At 36.4% G+C, this 21,792-nt stretch overlaps 3 protein-coding genes across 8 annotated transcripts in view; 1 reads left to right on the plus strand and 2 right to left on the minus strand.

Annotated features, from left to right (window-relative positions):
* Positions 1-2,335, minus strand: part of Ptr (patched domain-containing protein) — a 94,247-nt gene extending 91,912 nt beyond the window's left edge. The window contains exon 1 of the mRNA XM_073988267.1: positions 2,203-2,335. Within this exon, the coding sequence (XP_073844368.1) occupies positions 2,203-2,250 (48 nt within the window). The 5' untranslated portion in view covers positions 2,251-2,335. The remainder of the gene's footprint in view (positions 1-2,202) is intronic.
* LOC141404688 (solute carrier family 25 member 35-like) lies at positions 185-3,403 on the plus strand. The gene is made up of 4 exons (XM_073988289.1): positions 185-558; positions 639-814; positions 876-1,011; positions 2,452-3,403. The coding sequence occupies exons 1-4, from the start codon at positions 487-489 to the stop codon at positions 2,983-2,985; spliced, it is 918 nt and encodes a 305-aa protein (XP_073844390.1). The 5' UTR covers positions 185-486; the 3' UTR covers positions 2,986-3,403.
* Positions 2,451-20,368, minus strand: LIMK1 (LIM domain kinase 1). Of its 6 annotated transcripts, none has more exons than XM_073988253.1 (8): positions 20,242-20,368; positions 19,122-19,881; positions 18,393-18,467; positions 16,983-18,273; positions 16,680-16,834; positions 14,996-16,620; positions 3,495-13,178; positions 2,451-2,958 (listed from the first exon to the last, which is right to left on the minus strand). In XM_073988253.1, the coding sequence occupies exons 2-7, from the start codon at positions 19,844-19,846 to the stop codon at positions 12,796-12,798; spliced, it is 4,254 nt and encodes a 1,417-aa protein (XP_073844354.1). In that variant the 5' UTR covers positions 19,847-19,881; positions 20,242-20,368; the 3' UTR covers positions 2,451-2,958; positions 3,495-12,795. The 6 variants fall into 6 exon arrangements, with proteins under 6 accessions (XP_073844354.1, XP_073844352.1, XP_073844353.1 ...); XM_073988251.1 differs by having other exon boundaries at positions 18,393-18,479; XM_073988252.1 differs by having other exon boundaries at positions 18,393-18,479; positions 19,955-20,326.
* Positions 20,369-21,792: the final 1,424 nt, after the last annotated feature.

Here is a 21,792-nt window from a genome sequence, read left to right on the forward strand (position 1 = left end):
AATTTCCAGGGATAGAAACAACGCAATCATTAATTATTTTGAAACAGTTTCTTTTAAACTCAACATTAAATTCAAAATGGTTTTTATTTATACTTTCCAGAACACTTATTTTTGATTAAAAACATATGAGAAACAGTGTTACTCCATTATCCGGGAAAATCGGTTATACGTAATGCCTCCGGTCCCGACCATTACGGATAATCGAGGTTCGACTGTAGATGAAGAAATGTAGACATTTGGGTTATCTCCAAAACATATTTCGACTTTGATTTTAAAACTCTTCAACCCAAAAAGTCGATTATTCGACGTGCATATCCCTAAAAAGAACATTTTAGCAGATTACAGCGACACACAGCTGATCAGTAGGAAGGAGCTCTTCAATCCAAAAAAAGAAAAAAACTCGCAATTCTTCAAATAAATATGAACATTGAAGGTTACAGGTTCAACACACAGCTAACGAAGTAGGAGTTTCTATCTATATGGGCCATGGATGCATCTGATTTTGTGTTGGGCGGTTGTGCCAGTGTTGGTGCCACACTCTTCACCAATCCCATTGAAGTATTGCTTATTGTTTTGAATGAAAATTGTTGTGAAATAACTTTTTACTTGTGATTGTTGTCTGAATTTCGATTTTAAAGGTCATCAAGACACGCATTCAACTTCAAGGTGAATTGGCAGCTCGAGGAACCTATGTGGAGCCTTACCGCGGCATCGTCCATGCCTTTGCAACTGTGGCCAAAAACGATGGCATCGTCGGACTCCAGAAGGGTTTAGTACCAGCTTTATATTTCCAATTTATTATTAATTCATTTCGGTAGGTGGCAAAATTTTTAAAAGGAGATTTTAATTTAATTGTATTTTGTTTTCTCTTACAGTTTAAGCATTTATAATATGGCTATAAACAAGGGATGGATGCATAAGAAAAATGGTGAAATATCTTTTGGTCTGGGGATGATTTGGGGTGCTACCGGTGGTGCCATTGGTTCCTATTTTTCTAGTCCATTTTTTATGGTGAGTCTTAGAGATAAGTTTTTTGAGGAAATAACATAAAAGTTGTTTGATTTTCTTTGCATAATTAGTTTATTAGAGATAACGCTAAGTTGAAACCTTCTGCCTTTTATCAAATTAGCAATGTCAGCGTAATTATCTATAATTAGTTGTGATAGCAGTTTCCCTTATCCATTATGGGATTTTTGTGGCAACAATTACTTTTGATAGGAATGGAAAAACTGTTTTGAGTGTATTACTTTATAATTTTCATATTTAAGAGCAAGTTTTTGTTTACAATTAATCTGCATAAAAATCATAGTAGAAATCTTTAAATTTATTCTTGTGATAAGAATAAGATTAGCTTTTCCGCGTAGATACAAAAGATTGTATACTTTATGGCAATTATAAACAAATTAACACAAGTGTTAATTGTTTTATCTATGGTCAGACTTCTTGTATAGCTCGTTAAAGCGGGTCTTGCTTATTTCTTTGCGTTTTTAGGTATTATACTTTATAAAAACCACAAAATTAGTGCCAGGTTGCAGATCTTGAGATCCTAGAATACTTTGAAGTTGTCTTTGTGCCTACCTTCCTGGGCCTCGATAAATGCGCGTTCTTCCTAACATTTAAATTGGGAAAGCATTTTCGAAGACATTACCAATAGCAACATTGATCCTCCATATAATGAAGAGCAGATGAAAGCAATAATGATAACCCTATTATCATCGAAAGGAAAATACACAATAGCACACAATCTGAAGCCATTGCAACTTCCATCGCCTGAAACTTTGGAAGAGTTATACCGGCAATGTCCAATGGGTTTTAACGAAAGTACAACAGCAATTTTACGCAGCATTTTATCACAAAAACCCGAACGAGAAAGGTTATGCGTGCTTTCGTTTGATGGTTTCACACTGTGCAATCATCAGACTGAAGTTCAAATGTTTCTATAAACTAGCCTTTACGGCAATTGAAAAATTTTTATTGGTGTAAAACACAAAATATACAATGGCGCAAGGTATTGTAGAGATTTGGACATGTTGATATTTATTTATTATACAAGTTTTCTTTTTAGATATCGAAAAAAGTGTAAAAAATGTATGATTTCAATTTAGGACCTTTTACCTTGCCTCAATATTCCATGAATTAATATATACATACACATGTTCCCATGATGAAATGAAATTTCCAGATGTAAAATAGCATACTTACATTTAGGAAAATTTGTGTGGTCACATTGTTACATTGTTGCTCTGCCATTTCAGTTCCTTATTTTGATACAAACAAGCCATTTTACAATATTTACTCGCATGCTAGTTGTAATTTTGTTTACATCTTATATCAGCAATGTGATTCGTCATACATCTAATGCCAGACGTAAAAGTCTAATTTTGTTATTGCATAGTAACCTCATGTGTTTTTAATTATAAGAGAAAAATGCGAATTTTCTTCTACTTATAGGTTAAAACACAACTACAATCACAGGCAGCAAAACAAATCGCTGTTGGATATCAACATGCCCATACCGGCATGATGGATGCCCTATCACAAATCTATAAACAACGTGGAATCTTTGGTTTATGGCGTGGTTCCATGTCTGCTATACCCCGTGCTGCTATCGGTTCTGGGGCACAAATTGCCACATTTGGCAAAACCAAACAAATGCTCAAAGAATATGATCTTGTTACTCAGTCAGCATTGAATTCATTCTGTGCCGGTCTTATTGCTGGCTCGCTAATGTCTGTGGCAATTACACCTCCAGATGTTATCTCGACACGTCTTTACAATCAAGGATGGGATGAACGACGTAATTATAATGGTTGGATAGATTGTTGTGTAAAGATATTAAAATCAGAAGGTATTTATGGTCTGTACAAAGGATTTTGGGCCAATTACTTGAGAATAGCACCCCACTCGACTTTGGTTTTGTTGTTCTTTGATGAATTGTTGTTGGTGCGTGATAAATATCTGCAAGAAAAAAGTAATAGACATTAAGCCAAGAACAAAGACACTTGTTATTTGTGCAATATTTTCTTCATTGATAAACAAATATTTTTTGTGATTTTTTTTATTTTAACAGAATTGTTAATTTAATTATTTGTTTTTTTTTTTTATTATTATTTTGCCAGTACAAAAAAAAAAAACGAAACAAATTTTTAACAAAAACATAGTTGCTAAGCTTTCTCGTAGTCCTTTTTTTACGATAACTCAAAACAAAAGTGCCTTCCACAATCCTGCAGACAGAGTCTAATTAGTTGTTAGTTGTTTAGAAAAAAATATCCATTAACAAGAATAAACCAAAAAAATGTTGAATTGATCTGGCAACGCTGTTACGATGTGTCAATAAATAATTTGTTGCTCCCGGAAAAATATAAAATTTAATAAATTAACTATACGAAACAACATAAAAAAAGTCTCAATTGATTGAATGACGCGTTAACATCAAACGTTGTTGGAGGAGTTTTTATTGAGTTGTTATTTGTTTGTTTACTACAAATAATAACCAAATGCTTTGGTAGCTGAAGAAAAAGAAGAAGAAAATTTGTTGAAATTGCCGTGTAATGCTGTTGCTGCGAAAGTTGTTTCTTCACTAATCTATGAAAAACAAAATTGAGTGGTGCTGTATGCTCTCTGCCTAAATAGATGTTGGGATAGTGGTGTTTGCATATGTTTGTACACACACATTTGGAGGAATTGTTGTCAGCTGTTTGGATGCAGATTTGGTTTGGTGTCTTTTTGCATTGTTGTTGTTGATCCAATATTTCTTTGGCTTTGAATATTGTTGATCTTTGTTCAAGTTTTGCAATCTGTTGGATACACAACATTTTTGTATTGTTGTTGTTCTCACTGCTGGCTGGTGCGTCTTATATTTGGAATTATTGCTTATGTTTACACTTGGGCAACAAAATGCCGTCTGCAACAAAATCATATACGTGCCCTTCGTGCAAGAAAATTGTTAAGGGCAACCAAAATAGTGTTGGATGTGGTGTATGTGGGTTGTACTTCCATATAGATTGTGTCAACGTTTCTAAAGAGCAGCACACTTTTTTATACAAAAATAGGACAAATAAGATGTTCCTATTTAAATGTCCCCCATGTATCAAGGTCGCTAAGGAGAGTAGGGCCGTAAACAGTCGGGTAGACGAGGAGGATGTTAACAGTGCTGGGATTGAAGCGCAGATCATGGAGTCAGTACAAAAGGAGTTTGAATCATATAAACTTTGTTTAGAACAGCAATTTCAGAGTTTTATGGTTAATATTAAAGACATTGTTAAAACAATACGTTCTGATGTTGATAATCGTATTAGACAGATGGAAGAAACTGTCAGAGACTGTTGTGCTGCTGTGAACAAAATTGAAAAGGAGATGCAGGAGTATGTAATTGAGAATGACGTCCTTACGAGGCGTTTAAACAGATCGAATGTAATAGTCAGTGGGTTGCCTGACGGCATTAAGAATCTGAGAGAGCCAATTTGTAAAATTTCTGCCTTGTGTGGCATCGAAGTACACCCTAACGACATCAATCATTGCTGTTACATCTCTAATGGAAAATCAGTCCTGGTTAAGTTCAACTCTGTCCATGTTAGAGATTGTCTTATGGCTAGTTACCAGAGTCGTCGTGATCCGTTGATGCTTAGCGATATTACTGGCGTGGCTGTAAGGAGTCGTGTTTTTTTAAATGACCACCACAATAGGGCAGCGTCAAAGTTGATGTATATATGTCGCAAGCTGTGGAGAAGTAAAAAAGTTCGGAAGTTTAAGTTGATAAGTGCTGATAATCCGAAGGTCCTGATCTTGCTGCCTAATGGAACTGAAGTAGAGTATGACATCAATGAGTGTACGAATTTGCTTGAAGGTGATGTAAATGCGGTCGAAGCAACTAATGTTTAATGTGCAGACATCTGATGAGTTGATATAGTAGAGAATTAGCCTGAGTAGTACAGTTTATTTATTATTTTTTTATTTTCGGGATATATTTTTAATTGTTTATTATGTTTTCTACGTGCTTAGGTGATATTGTCAGTGACAATTCTTTTCTATCCTCCCAGTTGTGCAATTTAAAGAATAATTTTAATATTGGTCATGTAAACGCTAGAAGTTTTAAGTTGCAAGCCAACTCTTACAAGGTTCATGACATTAGGAGCATACTTGAAGGGCATAACTTGGATGCTTTTGGTGTTACTGAAACATGGTTGAAGCCTTCAGTTCATACCAACGCCGTGAAAATTCCAGGATACGTGTGTCACAGAAGTGATCGCCCTGATATAAGAGGGGGTGGAGTAGCCTTGTATGTTTCTGACAACATTAAACATAAAGTTTTGTGTAGAGGTATGTCTTATGGTGTTGTAGAGTATATTTTTTGCGAACTTTATGTTAACGAGTGTTCCTATTTGGTTGGTGTTGTTTATCTCCCCCATGGTGACGTGAGTGTTATGGAACAGGAGATTTGTGACATTGTTGTTAGGTATTCTAACGTTGTTATTATGGGGGATTTCAACTGCAATATGTTTGATATGTCTAAAAGTGTGGTTGTTAGGGATGTCTGTAGTCGAATGAATCTAAATATCGTTCACAATTCCATCCCTACGCACTATGATGTGGCCCATAATTCTACTTCTTTGTTAGACTACTTTTTATTGTCGTGTCCGAGTGTGTTGAAATGTAGTAGTCAATTTGCTTGTCCTGGTGTGTCTGATCATGCGTTTATTTTTCTGTCACTTGAAGTTTATAATCCCTTTGTAAAAATGTACTATGATTACGTTGATTATGATGCATTAGGACCTGAAGACTTGACTGATGTTATTTCCTCGTGTAATTTTGTGGATATTTTTAGCCTATCAGATGTGGATGTTCAAGTGAATTTGTTGAACACCAACCTTCTCCGCATTCACTCTGCGTTTCCCGTCAAAAGGAGAATGGTAAAGATTAAGGACGGCGACTGGTACAAAGCGCTGGAAATACGGTATTCCTTATCCTTAAGGGATATTGCATATAAAGCGTATCTAAATGACAGAAGTGGCGAGAATTGGAGGAGATATTGTAAGTTGCGCAACAAGGCAAAAAATGTAGTAAGAAGAATTAAAAGATTGGCCCATAAGAGCCTTTTTTGTGGCAAAACATCCAAAGAAATTTGGTCTACGTTGAAAGTTAATGGGGTTGCTTATGATGCCGAGGATATTGTTGAAAGTGATAACGTTGAGCGTCTTAATTGTGAGTTTGTACGTAATCAATCTAATGAAAACATACGTGTTCCTTGTTTACCTACAGGTGTTTGTGAGGGCTTTAGTTTTCGAAATGTGTGTTGTGATGACGTTGTAGAAGCTTTTGGTTTGATTAAGTCAAATGCAGTTGGCTATGACGGATTTAATCTAAAGTTTCTAAAGTTGGTGTTTCCCCATATATGTGAGTACGTTTTGTATATTGTGAATACCATGATTATGACGTCGACATTTCCCATGGATTGGAAAGTGGCTAAAATTGTTCCGATACCTAAGAGTAAGGACTCTAGCGATATGAGGCCCATTTCGATTATGCCCGTATTATCTAAAATGGTAGAGTACGTAATGAAAAAGCAAATTATTGGGTATTTAGATGACTCCTCCTTATTACATGACAGTCAGTTTGGCTTTCGTCCTAATCGTAGCACTACATCCTTGCTTGTTGGGTTGACAGACAACGTTAGGAAGAAAATCAGCGATGGTGGCTGCTGCGTACTTTTGTCTCTTGACCTGGAGAAGGCTTTTGACAAAATTAACCATGCTACTTTGATCGAGAAGCTTTTTTATAACTTTAAATTCTCCTCCTCTGCTTGTAAACTTTTGTATTCTTATTTGTTTGGTAGAAGGCAATATGTTAGTAGTAGAAATGTAATGTCTAGTGTCTTGTCTGTGAGTAGTGGGGTACCTCAGGGTTCAGTGCTGGGTCCCTTGTTATTCATAATGTATATTAATGATTTGTTTAGTCGTGTTAACTGTACAAGCTGTTTGTCTTTTGCATTTGCAGATGACATTCAATTATTGTTTTTAGGTGATTTCGTCTTTATGGATGTTCTTCAGAGCACCATTAATTTTACCGTTAGTTTGTTGGTGGAGTGGATGACTTCGAATGGCTTGAAGATAAATACTGAGAAAACTCAGTGCATGTTTTTTGGCAACATAGCCGATGACGCAATTTTAGTTTCCATCTATAATAAAGCTATAGATGTTGTAAGCAAGTTAAATTGCTTGGGAATTATGTTGGACAATAAATTAACATTTGAGGCTCATGTAAGTTTAGTTTCGTCTAAAGTTAACTTTGCTCTGCGAAAGTTGTACTCGTTGGACATCGTCTTGCCTCGAAATATAAAAACTCGTGTGGTTCATGCACTTATAATGCCTATTTTTCTGTATGGCCTCGAAGTGTATAGTGGTAGTTGTGGTTATGTGTTGCGTAAATTGCGGTTGCTGTTCAATAGAGTTATACGTTATGTTTACTCTTTAGGTTGGCGTCAGCATGTTTCGTCCTTTGTACGAGAATTTCTTGGTTGTAGTTTTAAAAATTTTGTAAATGTTAGGAATCTTTGTTTCTTTTATAAAATGTTTAAATTGCAAGTGCCTAAGACTGTTGTGAATTTATTCTCTGTTGGTAGATCGGTCAGAAACTTACAATTTGTGATTCCAAGGATGACACCGATTTTGGAAAAGACTTTTTTTGTAAGAATTGCGCGTGTGTTTAATGTCCTACCGCCTGAGCTTAAAACGTTTAGTTTTTCTTCCTGTACTTTTAAGAGGAAGTTTGTTGCTTATGTTCGAGCTAATGAAATTCAAATTTAACTGTGTTTTTATTTTTTTTTTTCTTTACGTTGCAAAACTGGGATTTTAAAGTTAACATTTTTATTGCGTTGTAATGTTAGGGAAATCGTATAAGTCTGAATTGTTTCAATTTTCATTAATGAATATTGTGAGTAGTTTAAGTGAAATACTGGGATTATATCCCCTTTTTATTTTTGCTAATATTTAATAATTTTCAATGCAATTTACTCTTATTATATTTTTAAATTTTATTATTTATTTTACTATTAAGTTTCATTATTTTCAATTCAATTTATTAGTAGCATATTTCTAAATTTTATTTTTTATTATATTATTAAGTTTTTTGATCTCAGAGTAGTATAATTTCTGTTGTTTTGTGTAACTAGATGGCAAAATGTGCTTTGTTACTATAACGTTAAATAAATAAAAAAAATAAAAATAAATAAAAAAAGAATAATGAAATTGCAAAAAAGGGGTTTATTATTCACATATTATTCACATATAGAAGTCTTTCTAAATAACATCATCATGAGAAGACACCACCTTGTGCATTTCTCAACAACCTGAAAATATGTGAAAGTTGGAAGGCGTAATAAGGAGCCTAATTACGAAATTCGATCGAGTATTTGCTCGTGAATGAAAAAATCGAACTATGAAAACTTATTGCTCTTCAAACAAAATTAAGAAAATAGATACTAAAAAATGCGTTTATTTTTAAACAAATTCTTAAAAACAAAATTATTAATGAAAAAATGTAAATATTTGTGGAAATTGTTGAATAATACTTTGGGTACTCAAGCGCGCCAAAAAGAAGTCATGGGTTTGTTTCTGTGAGTCTGTAGAAGAAGTAAACGACGCTGCCAGATTCTGCAAGATACTCTCCAAGGACCCCAAATCCATTGGTAGTATCAAAAAACCGGACGGCACGTGGACAGACTCCGGTCTTGAGACTCTAAACCTTCTAGCTGAGACGGACGCCAGTAACCTTCACATTGAATGTGACAACTTCCAAGTCCAAGAGTCAGTGGACGAGAGCCTCATCGATAAGGTTGTAAGCAGAAACAAGATAAAGTGGGCAGTAAGTACATTCAAACCCTATAAGTCACCTGGTCCGGATGGAATAATTCCTGCGATGCTTCATTTTGCCGCACCACAGATATACCTAATTCTGGAGGAGATCTTCAGGGCCTGTTTGTTTCTTTCCAGCGTACCAGATCTGTGGAAGGAGGTAAAGATAACTTACATTCCCAAAGCGGGGAAAGCCAGTCACTCTGCACCAAAAGACTACAGACCTATAAGCTTATCCTCCTTTCTCCATAGCCACTCGAACGACTGATCGATCTGGAGATTAGGAGCTTTGCAGACACTGCCTCGCTGAGCAACTCGCAGCATGCTTACATGCAAGGTAAATCTGTGGAAACAGCTCTTCATGAGGTCGTGCGTTTTATTGAGAGAAATATGGAGAATTCAAACTTTACCTTGGCGGCTTTCCTGGAAATAGAAGGGGCCTTTAACAACGTTAAACTTGAGTCCATTCATCTCTCGCTTAGAGCGGTCAACACCCCGGAAACCCTGATATGCTGGATAAATGGGATGCTGGAGAGCAGGATCATTAATTCCATTATTGGGGAGTTGACAATAAGGAAGACAGTAACCAGAGGTACCCCCAGAGAGGTGTACTCTCACTGCTGCTGTGGCTACTTGTGGTAAACAATATTTTGGCGGAATTCGACAATCAGGGCATCAAGGTTGTCGCATACGCGGATGATGTGGTTATACTAATAACTGGCAAATTTTTGTCCACAATATCGGAGCTTAAGCAAAGAGCCCTATCAAAGCTGTCCCGTAGGGCCACTGCAAATGGCCTTGGTGTAAATCCAACGAAAACAGAACTGGTACTGTTCACAAGAAAGCGTAAGCTCGGCGACTTCGTGCCACCAACATTGGATGGAGGGCAATTACAAATATCTCCACTATCTCCTGAGGCCAAATACCTAGGTACAATCCTGGATTCTCAATTGAGATGGAAGAGGAACGTCGACGAACGGAAGAAGAGAGGTATGATTGCACTTTATTCATGTAAGAATTCGATTGGGAAAAGCTGGGGAATAAATCCAGCTATTTTACACTGGCTGTATAATACTGGTGTGAGACCCATCTTATCCTACGGATGTCTTGTCTGGTGGCATGCGCTTCGACATAAATCGAACTCCGGCAACATAGACAAGGTGCAAAGGGCAGCCTGGAGCTTTTAGAAGTACACCACAAGCAGCTCTAAATGCGATGTTGAATCTCTTGCCCACGAGACAGCATCAAAGGTCAAGCAGCACGTAGTGCCCTTAGGCTACAGGAATTGAATCGTTGGCGTGACAGCACCTATGGACATGCATGCATTCTTCGGGAGCTAGGACCAAACCAAACTATGTAAATCTGCAGGGGAAATTTAGCGACTACTTATCACCAATCAAAAGATTTGAAGATTTTGAGGTCGTTATCTCTAGTAGAGATGACTGGATCCGTAGTAACCCTCCTCTGGACGGTCTGGCTTTCTACACAGACGAAAAGCTTTGTCTCGAATACTCATATAGGTTGAACAGTGACTGTAGTGTTTTCCAAGCAGGAATCTTCGCGATCAAAATGGCTGCAGAGTTGATAAAAAGTCTGGATGCAGAGATCTTTGAACCGGTGACTATCTTCGTTGATAGTCAGCCGGCTCTTAAACCATCAAATCCTCCAACATCATGTCTGAGGCCGTTCTTGAGTTTAGAACTGCTTTGGCGAACCTCACAAACGCTATCCGACTTTGCTGGGTACCCGGACACTGTGACATTGTGGGAAACGAGAAGGCAGATGAACTGGCAAGACATGGATCCCAATCTACAAGTCTAGCAATCACTGATTCAATCAAACCGCCCATATGTCACCTTTTTCGGAGAGTGGAGAGGTTCTTTGAAGAACGAGCCAAGGAACTATGGCATAATGAAACAAGGTGCAACTTGTCAATGGACATTTGGCCGACGCTATCAACAAACAGAACAACTTCACTCTTAATTTTGACAAATCAGAAATCAGGGTTTTGACGGGAGTCATTACCGGTCATTGCAACATCCGAGCTTTTATCGGCAAATGGCAGGATGATGGCGTGGACTATTGCAGGCTCTGTGAAGATGTGGAGGAAATGGAGACTATTGAGCATATTTTATGTCGTTGCCCGATGTTAACTCCAAGCTTAACCTTCTACTCAAACATGGAACCAACAATCATAAATAACATCATCAAAAATTTGAATTGGCTGGGACGGCGCGACCCATAAGCGTAACTACTTCTCTGACAGTTTTCTACCATCACCAAATAAACAATCCTTCTTTCTTTATTTCATCTTCATCTTTAATAATTTCCATTTATTATTACTTTCCCCAACCCCACCCTCTTTTCTTTACTTTTCTCTCTTTTCTCTTCTCTTGCCTTTTCAGGTAATTTCTGAACCTCTTCATTCTGATTTATGGATGATCACAATGGACCGAAAGGTCTTCGAGTGGCGTAGTCAACAAATATTGACTACACATCCCCAAACCTAACCTACTTTGGGTAATAATTTCGGAAGGAAGTTGTGCTAGAAAAATGTACGAAATAAATTATTTTTGTAAAACTTTTTGATATTGTTGTAAAAAATTGCTAAAGATCTACCTTAGTAAATGTACGGTTAGGGGTACTTTACACGGTATGTTTTTTACATATGGGTTGTCACTTCTGCCATACAAAATGTGTATGCAAAGTGACAACTCATATGTAAAAAACATATCGTGTAAAGTACCCATTAGTGGCGCGAATAGGTTTTCATAGTTTGATTTTTTCATTCACGAGCAAATGCTCCATCGAATCGAATGTCGCGATTAGGCCCAAGATAAAAGATCGAAACCACTTTCTTTAATAAACATTTCTCTCTTTGTTTGTTTTGTTTTCTTTATTTATAATTACATATACATATATCAATAATATTAGTAATTTTCTTTATAAATATACGCAACGTTGTACATTATCTTTTTTTGTTTATCTTACATGCTTTGTTGGGTTGTGTAAAAAATGCATAAAAATATTTGAATGTTTATTTTTTGTTTTAAGTATATTTTCTGTTTATCGTTTGTTTAATACTAGTCTCTGTTTTATTTTAATAAGAAAACAATTGTTCTTAAAACACAAGTTAACAATTAATTGAGAGAGGAGATATTAGTTAAGTCTTAGGCAACTAGATTATTTTTTATTCGTTAAATAAAATCTAAACTGGAAAGAAAATACTTGAAGATAATAAGCAGCAGTATTTGTATTGTAAATGTCTTTTGAGGCTTTCTTTTTCGAAATTTCTCTTACTTGAGCAATTAAATTGACATTTTTTTGTTTAACAATTATACAAAGTAGATGAAAAAAACACTATATATAATTGTATAAATTAAAAAAAAAAAAATAAGTAAAAAATTGTAAAAATTAAATACTGTTAACTTTTTTTGTTTAAACATACATTACATAATGGCATTAACATTTAGAATTTGTTTGTTTTGTCTTATAAATTTAAAGCAGCTAAACAATTGATTTAATGCTAATGGCACTACAAAGAAAATCGTATAAAAAACATGTCGTATTTTTTTTGTCTTTTAAGTTGTAAGTTTTGTTGTATATATATTCGAATGTGTATAATATGTTTTATGGTATTTGTAAAATTATTGCATTTTACTTTAGATATTGCTAAGATAGTTGTGTATATAACTATGATTATTATTATCAGGCACTTGGAAACATAGTTTCTTGTTACTCATTCAAAACGCTTATCGTTTCTTAGTTTTACACTAATTATTGATTTTTTTGTTGTTGAGCAAATTGTCCGAACCAATTCATCATCATTCTTATCGTGTTTATTCATCTCGTTCGTTTGTTTTGATTTTTTTTATATTGGAGTATTATTTTTCCATATAGAGATTCTGTTAAGTAACAACAACATTTTTTTGTTTGTTTTGTTAAATTAACATCTGGTAAAGAATTGAGACCTTGAAAGTTGTCGTTTCTGTTTCGTTTCATGTTCGGAATTTCGATTTATGTGGTGGGTTGGCGATGATGATGTTGTTGCTGCTGCTGGTAAGAGTATCGTGGACGGTGGTGATAATTTTCTGTATGTTGATGTTGGGGATGACGTTCCGGTGGTACATGTTTCGGGTATTTTATTACTGTTATTGTTGTTATTAATGTTTGTCTTGGCAACGGCGGAGGATAGGTGTTGTTTTTTCTGATCGGTTAATTTGGCATTTAAACGATGCACTTTTTCCGGACTTAAAATAGTAAGGCGATTACTCGGTTTTGTTGTTGCTGCTGATTGGGATGCTGTGAGGGAACGGTTTCTTGTTGAAGCTGAAAGAGGACAAAGATAATTATTTGCAAAATCGAAATCAAAATTTGGGGAACGACGACCAAAACTTACAGATAGTAGGCCTTTTAAATGACTTCATAGTTATAAAACACACAAAGGTCTTCTAAATGTCATGTTTTGACAGAAGGCATACTTAAGACTTTACTTAATATTTAGTAGACCAACTAAACCTTTCATAGATAAATGGTCCAGTAACAAAACTCATCTTCTTTGATGGACGACTTTCAATAGGTTTCTAATTTCTTCTAGAAATTTAAATTTTCTACAGGTTGTAGGACGACGTCCTTCTCAAGGGGTTCTATAGATTGCATACCTTCTAATGATTTTCTCTAAATTGATGATCTACGAAAGATCAGTTCTAGGTATTCTTTTGAGCGAAGACCTGCTAACTCTTCCATAAAACAAACAAAATTACTATCAAATATTTCTAAATATGGACGAATTTTTGATGGTCTCCTATCGATTGAAGTTAACAGGGTGATTATGAATGTAAACTCCCCGTGAGTTTTGTCTTTCTGCTTTTTCAACTTAAAGAAAGAAGAGTTTATATTCATAATTGGGCTGAAAGGTCTTCTCTAGCTAATTTTTTCTAGAAAGAAAGTCTTCTGAAGGTTATTTGTAGATTTAAAACCTTCTAAAGGTTCGTGTCGTTTAGGCCGATGGAGTTGTCTAGCCCTGCCGCGGAAACTACTGGGGTCCGCAAGGGATACGAACATCTTGAAACCAAGGATGTTGTGGACTTGGCTGGACCCGGACTGGTAAGTCATCGCAGTTTAGCAAGGCTTGACACAATATTTCACCACTCTCTTATAGGCGAACTTGTCCTTCCTTTTCCGGATCTTACTGAGAGAGTTGCTCCCTAGAGCAACTCAGGAGGTCGCCTCTCTGAAATGCGATGACCGTAGTGTCCATCTTGTCGCCAGAAAGATGATATTATTCCAGCTGCTCACGGGAGACCTTTCCCGACTCAGACCTAGATTAGCACTGTCTCTCTAAGGAAATCGAGCAATTCCCTGCTCTGCGTCTGAGTTGGTTCACTCACACCGTCTAACGTCGGTGTGAAGCAGTCATCCTCGTCGTGATGCAGTGGTCATCATGACTTTTTCAAATGGGCGAACTGAGAGAAAATCGGCATTTAAGCCTGACACTATTTTAGGCGCCCAGGTATTAACGAAACTCCGTTCTAATACACTCGGCACCCTACTGCAAACCAAAAAACACCGATAGGCTCGTGTTCGCTTAACACCCCCGCGGTAGAGCATCTATTTTTCGATAGCCGCAAGATCGCTCTTCCTTTCTCTAAAAAATTCTTCTCCAGATAGAATACCTTCAAAACGTTTTCTATAGACCAAAATACCTTGTAAAATGTCTGTATAAATTGAAGGCCTTCTAAAGTTCTGGTATAAATTAAAGGTCCCCTTAAGATCTCTTCTTCTTTCTACAGGTCGTGTATAGATCCCAGATTATTGAAAGGCCTCTTAATTATCGGTGGCTTTCCAAAGTTCTGCCAAAATTCGAACACGTTATGAGGAACATTTTTTGGCAGACCTTAATTGGAAGTTGGCCTGAAAGTCCTTCAAACGGTATATTTACATTCAAGAATACATTCAAAGGTCTGTGGAAAGAAATGCTATATCAAATTCCTTCTTAAGGCCTTCTAATGAAAGCCTTTTTGATCAAAACATTCTTAAAGCTACGTATAAAAATACATACATAGAACGAAAGATACAAGATCTTCCAAGGTTCTTTTACAAAGAAAAATTTCAGACTACTTGGTCCTTTTGTTAAAAACACTTACTTGTAGGCAAATCTGGCTGCTTTGTGGCGGCTGTAACACGTTTGGCTTCACTTGATTTTGTTGGCGATAAGGTGCGACGACTAAAACCTTTTGTTGACTCCTCGTTTTTTGTCGTTGGCGGTGATGATGATGTCAAATGCAATGTTCTTCTTATGTTCTGCAAATTACTTGAGACTTTCAGTCTACCACTACCACCAAATAGCTTTCTTGTATGGCTGCTAGGAGCTATTGGCTCCTCGTCTAATGGAGTTGGTGTCGGTGTTATATCCAACGATGTTATGTAACTCTTAAAGGTTCCTTCTTTGGGTAATTTTGCCCTTTTTGCCGGACTTGTTTCTTTCTTTTCACTACTTTTCTGGGCATCAACAACTGTGGGAGAAATTCTTTCTAAATTTTCCAAAGAATCGGAGTGGGTTTTATAGAATTCTGTTGGTTTTGGTTGTGTTGATTTTCGTCCAAATACTGGAGTTTGATTAACCCTATAGGTGTTCTTTACACCACCATCAGCATTATCAAGGGATTTTGTTGGTTTCAAACGTTGAAACATTTTCAAGGCTTCTGGTGGCGACTTAAAAACTTCCTCCGAGGTGTTGACTTTAAACAAAGAACGCATTGAATTTTGTGAATTATTGAAATTTTTGCGATTTGCTTCTTCAATGGCATCGAATTTCGTTTTACATAAATTAAGACGTGCCCTAACATCTTCTAAGGCTACTTTGTACGATTTATCGGCAAGATTGTGTTTAATATTATTTAAGGAATCCAAAGACTTCTCTTCCTCGTTAGCTGCTATATGAGGGTAATGTTTATTTTCCCTTACGAGATTTTCATTGTTTTCTTTCAATTTCTCAATTACAGGCTGTGGAGATTTACATTCATCTTCCATTTCTTCTATTGCCGTTGTCAATGGGTTTGTTTGTTCCTTTATTTCCTGGGGAGGTTTACGAGTTTCATCTGTCATTGCCGCATCATCAATGCTGGTATTGTTTACTTCGTGATAATTGAGACTTGTATCACAACTTGAATCAAAATCTGAGAGATTATTAAGATCCCGTACATTGTTGATGTGAAGTACCCCACTACGATTAATGTCCAATATAAAACCTCGTTCCAAATTACGTTTATTCTGCGTTGTTTTACTTTTGTGGCAATCAATTTGTAGGGATTCTTTAACAGCTTCCAAAACACGTTCTGTGCTCTGATCTTCATTCGCACCCAAGTTCTTTTGGGCCTGTAGAGAGCGTTGTCTCCTCCTTGCACGCATACTATTGTGTATGCGTTCTCCAGTTGGTGAGAAATCTTTACCCAAGTGCGGTGATTTTGGTATACCATCTGGCAGCCGATAACTACTATCATGTTTGTCTTCCTCTATTGGTTCTGGTTGCGTCTCTTCTTTTGGCGAATTTATTGTGGTGGTTGGAAATATCGGTTTACCAGTCCCCACTTCATCTAAGTTGTCACGACTTAGATTGGATTTTGGTGTTAAGGTATCAACGGGAGTTGAACAGATACTACCACCTTGATAGCTGTCTATGTCATAGAGAAGTTCTGGAGGCACAGGCTGATTTGATGATATATAGGTTTTTAAACTATCCAACCATACTTCCAATATTTCAAATGAGGGTCTGCAAGAGAATTTTAATTAAAATCTAGGATGAATAAATTGTGATTTTTGTGTTCTTACCTCCTATCTGGATTTAAATCACAGCAGAGAAAGGTTATTTTGTAAAATGCTTCCGGACATTGACTGCAAAATGTTTCACGAAACACTTTTTGATTTAAGCCAAAATCTGATGTTCGCGGAAGGAAATCAGGATCCGCTTGCACACGACCAATAATCTAGAAATTTGAAAAAAAACTATTATATTTTGTAAATATAAAAAGTGGAAAGAAATATATCGTCAACATGAGCCTAAAATTCTTCAATCGTATACCCAGTTATTTAAGATGAAATCATTTTAACAACTACAAAACGCATTACACTCACCTCACACAACACAATACCAAACGAAAAGACATCAACTTTTTCATCATAGATGTGGCCTTTCATCATTTCGGGAGCCATCCAATAGGGATTACCCACAACTGTATAACGTTGCCTACGTTGTCGACTCTTGCTACGTCCCCATGTGCCCGTTCTACTGGCACTGCTATCAGTTTGTGTTGCTTCCGTGCATTTTGTACTCAATGAAGTGTTGATGATGCGTGCCAAACCAAAATCGGCAACAATTATGGTCCGATCTTCTCTAACTAAACAATTCAAGGAATTCAAATCACGATGTATAATATCCTTGGAGTGTAAATATGACATTCCACAAGCAATGTCTTTGGCAAATGATATGCGCTCTGTCCATGTCAATGGCAATCCCGAATCATGTAGTAGTTCCTTCAATGAACCACCGGCCACATATTCTGTAACCAAATGCAATCGTTTCTCCTTGTACAATACTCCAATAAATTTCAAGACATTTTTGTGATTCAATGACTTAAGAACGGCCACTTCTTTCAGAAAATTCTCTTGGGCACTTTCATCTACGCGATAGAGTTCTTTCATTACCATGACCTCCTTGGTGTTGCGATGTGTAACCTTGAATACTTGTCCAAAGAAACCTTTACCCAACAATTCACCGACGACCAAATCAGAGGGACGAAACACCCGCGATGATGGTTGTTGTTCCACACGAAAGGACTTGGTCCGCGATAAGTCGTTCATTTGTTGTGTCTGATCGGGATGATGTTCTCCCATTAGCTTGGACATACTCGAACATCTTTCCTTGCCACGAAATGAAATTGAGGTTGTACTATTCGTCTCGCTGTTCGAACTGTGATTCAGCAGATCACTTGCAGCCATTTGATTTAGATTTTTATATTTTCGCAGTTGACGGGTTTTGGTGCCACTAATATAGCCTTCATCTTTCCTCTTGTAGATTCGTTCTTTGTCCTGTTTCGTTAGGCGTGTAGGCGAGCCACCATCATTGTGACTGATGGCGGTGGTGGCGGTACTTGTGCTACCACTACTTTCGTAGGTACGTCCAAACACCTCCACACTTGATGCTGAGGTAGCCAAAGGCAAAGACACTTCGCTGGTGACTTTCTTGATATCCACATTACTACAGCTGCGACATACTTGCAAAGGATCATGTTCCACTGTCAGTTGCAGGATCTCTGTACTACGTATCATTTTATCGATCTGTTCTATGGAATTGTCACTAACCGGTGTACCATTGACTTCCAAAATGCGATCTCCCACATGCAGGTTGGTGAGATTTACATCAATCCTAACAAATGGTAAACAAATTTTCGATTAGTCATATACAGGTTTAGGATGTAGTGCAGCCGATTGTAGCTGGAGTTAAGCAATGATATTAATTTGTTGTTGTTGTTGTTGTTTTATTACCTATAAGCCCCACAACACTGATCAATAACCGATGTGATTAGGGAGAAAACGTATTTGCCAACACGTCCGTAAACTCTACAAATGAATCTGGTAGGTTTTAGTTTTGTTTTGCAGAAACCAAAGTAAGGTAAGGAGGTATGCGTTATAAAAGAGAAAATGGAAATTGGATTTGGTGATAATATTAGTTAGTAGTGCCAATTACGAATGATTTTGTTGTTATTAGTAATGCAATCGACTACAACACTTATTGGACCCTATAATGAGTATTATGATGATTGTTTTTTCATTGCTAGAAATACCTCTATGTGGTCGTCACTAATTTATTTATATGTACGAGTATATATTCGCTTATGAACAATGTTTTTTTGCAAAGAAGCAAATCTTTACTGATTCAAAACTCTTTCCTTTGCTGATAACAAAGCAGTAAGTAAAAATAAAAATATAAATAACAAACAGTGACGACATGCATAAAGTAAACATTATTGTATTGGTGATATCTAAAGTTAAGGATTAAACATGATATTTGCAATAAATATACATATATGAAATGATAAGGGTAAGTAATACGTTTTGCTATAAAATATGGCCAGAGACTTGGGGAACACTTAGTTTGGATGGCAATCAGTGGCCTAGTTTCCTCATTGTATGGAGTGTCACAGTTTTCCAATTCTCTGGCCTGTATTTATTTATCTTAAATTATTTTTCTTTCGTTTTGTTTTATTCACTCACTCAGATATTCGAACAGCCGGACATAATTCCGACGAACTACCTGTCAACAGGCCAGCCTTTCCATCAACTGTCGATGTCGAAGCTGAATTATAAACGCGGGCATACCAATTATCCGTGTTGCTCAAGTGATGATGACGCTGCTGTGCTACATTTATGTTATCAACTGATAACCGCAAACTTGGTGTCACATCTTTTGGTATTTCCACCAAGCGTATAGAGTGTAGTGGTTTAACGCTTTCAAAGGCCGGACTTTCGAAATTTGTCAATTTCTTATAGCAAGTATCGCAATACAGCTTTGAACGTTCGAGCAAAGTAAAAGCTTCGCCATAGCCAATAAACGAGCGGCAGTCAGTACAGCAAAAACATTCCGGATGAAATTTGTGATCGCCAGCCACCATAACAGGACCTGATATAAAGTGACTGCACTGTTGGCATGCCTCACCGAAACGTTGGTAGTAATCATCTCGACAGAATAGTAAGCCCTCCTTTTCAAAATACCAATTATGTAGATGATTATCACATACGGAGCAACGAAAACAATCTGTATGCCATTCCTGACCCAAGGCTATGGTATAATCATCGTTGGAGGAGTGCAATTCATTGAGACAGCCAGCGCAAGTAGCCGTCAGACGAGGTAAACTCTGGGAATTATTATTGCTGCAGGATTTTTGCAAATGGGATTTTACTTCTGCTGCTGCTGTTGTTGTTTGTGTTGCGTTGGACATGTTCAACTTGCCATAGGAACGTCATATAAATGTATCTGAAAACAAAATAAATATTTTACTGCAGAGTCGAGTTTCACGGTACAGCATTCCATTTAGAAACACACAAACCGAAATTATGCCTTAATGTTTATTTTATCTTATTCCTGTTTGATTTTGTTTGATATCTTTAGAGGGCTAATGAATCCCAGTTGTTTGTCATTGAAAACGAAGTCGAAGTCTCCGTTCAAATGATTCATTCACACAACACAACCAAACATCAAGCTCGCTCTGCGTGTAAACAAAAATATTTTGCAAGCCAACTTCAGCCCATCCTTTTGTTTCTCTCAATTTAATGCGTTTTATTAAAATATTATGTCACACGCAACCTTCGAAACCTTGAACTTCTTAACTCTTACCTTTGTAGAAAATTTTTGAAGAAAAAACATAAAAATTAAACGGAGTTTGGGATTGATTTTTTTTGCCTTGAATTAATGGAATGTGAATGTGTCAAACTACCCACACAGTCTAATTAATTTCAATATGGCAACGCTGTTTCATAGTAGTATAGTATCCCAGCAAATATTGGAGGTGGTGAAATGTAGAGTCATGATTTCACTTCATGTTTTGACGCAGGGAAAATGACACTTCGTTCTTTACATTTTATAAGTATTTGTTTAGATACCTCCCTACAAAGACAAAAAAGAGTGTGTACATTTCCAAAATTTTGTTATAAAATTTATAAACTAAAGTTGCGAACTTTTTTGCTGAGACCAACCTCACGGTTTAGGACAACAACCATTCTATTTCAATTCAATTTTATTTAACTTGGTTATTTTGGCCGAAAATTCTTCAAGATGTCAAAATGTTTGTCTACGTTTTCAAACAATTTATTCACAAAAACAAAAATTTGACAGATTGAAACCACAACGCGTTTTATGCCACCTTATAATACGTTTAAACTTATAAATCCACTCGATTTCTAATGTGATCGTGATCAAATCGTAGATCTAAATCTACTGGATTTTATTTGACGTATATTCTATGGGATTGACAGTTTAAATCATAGTAAAACTTCATAGTCTAAAGTGGTGTACACACGATCAATTTTGACTGCCAGTTTTGCTCAAATAATCGGTTGCTTGCCAGTGTGGCCGTTCTTTTTTGTCAGTCATCAGGCAACCACAAAATATTTTGTGGTTGCTGGACGGTTTGACATTTACGCTAAAGTTACACATGCCAGTAAATTGGTGCCAATTGAGTACATGTATTATACTCGAAAATGCCGAAAAAGTGTTCGATTGGCATGCAGTTTTCTTGTGTGTTTACACATGCCAGTGCAAGTTCAATTTCAAAATTATCTTAAGCCGCATTAACACACAAAAGTGCATTATATTTCAGATTTAAAACACAATTCACAACATATTTTATTACTTTTTACTTTATTTCGTTTTAAAAAGATTGTTTTCAATCATAAACATAATGAATCTGGTATTGCCGCCTTTTCAATATTGTATAATCCCAAAGGGAAATTGTATATCAACCTAGTCCCAATTTACATTAGGCGAGTTTACTTGCGGCAATTGTCAGTTTGAAGGAGAGAGAGGTGAGGCATATGGTAACCCTTTGCCCCTCAGCCCCCTCTCTCACCTACAAACTGACAATTGCCGCAAGTAAACTCGCCTAATGTAAATTGGGACTTATATTTGCATGAAAAACATCAAAATTATGTCTTTACTAACCACTAATATATTGCAGCTACCAAGACGTATTATTTGTGTTTTCTAATCTTTTTGAAAATATGCATTAAATCTTTACATTCTTAAAAGAAACAAAAAATGTACATGTATTAAAAAATAGTCTCGGCAACTCTTTTTTCATTTTCGACATATCACTGGCAGCCAGCTCAAAATTTTGCTGGCATGAAAAATCTAGTGCCAGTGGAGTCGACAATTCAAAAAATGTAATTG

Source organism: Musca autumnalis, unplaced genomic scaffold (genome assembly GCF_047663935.1).
Source record: "Musca autumnalis isolate F117 unplaced genomic scaffold, ASM4766393v1 scaffold_5, whole genome shotgun sequence".
NCBI lineage: Eukaryota > Metazoa > Arthropoda > Insecta > Diptera > Muscidae > Musca > Musca autumnalis.

Bases quoted from the DNA above. Each gene is read 5' to 3' on its own strand.
- LOC141404688 (XM_073988289.1), top strand. From the start codon at position 487: ATGGATGCATCTGATTTTGTGTTGGGCGGTTGTGCCAGTGTTGGTGCC. The intron at 559-638 runs GTATTGCTTATT...TCGATTTTAAAG, and splicing joins TCTTCACCAATCCCATTGAA to GTCATCAAGACACGCATTCA. The intron at 1,012-2,451 runs GTGAGTCTTAGA...TTCTACTTATAG, and splicing joins TTTCTAGTCCATTTTTTATG to GTTAAAACACAACTACAATC.
- LIMK1 (XM_073988251.1), bottom strand. From the start codon at position 19,846: ATGTCCAACGCAACACAAACAACAACAGCAGCAGCAGAAGTAAAATCC. The intron at 18,274-18,392 runs GTAATAAAACAA...ACCATTTGTTAG, and splicing joins CAGTGTTGTGGGGCTTATAG to GATTGATGTAAATCTCACCA. The intron at 16,835-16,982 runs GTGAGTGTAATG...TCAAATTTCTAG, and splicing joins TTGGTATTGTGTTGTGTGAG to ATTATTGGTCGTGTGCAAGC.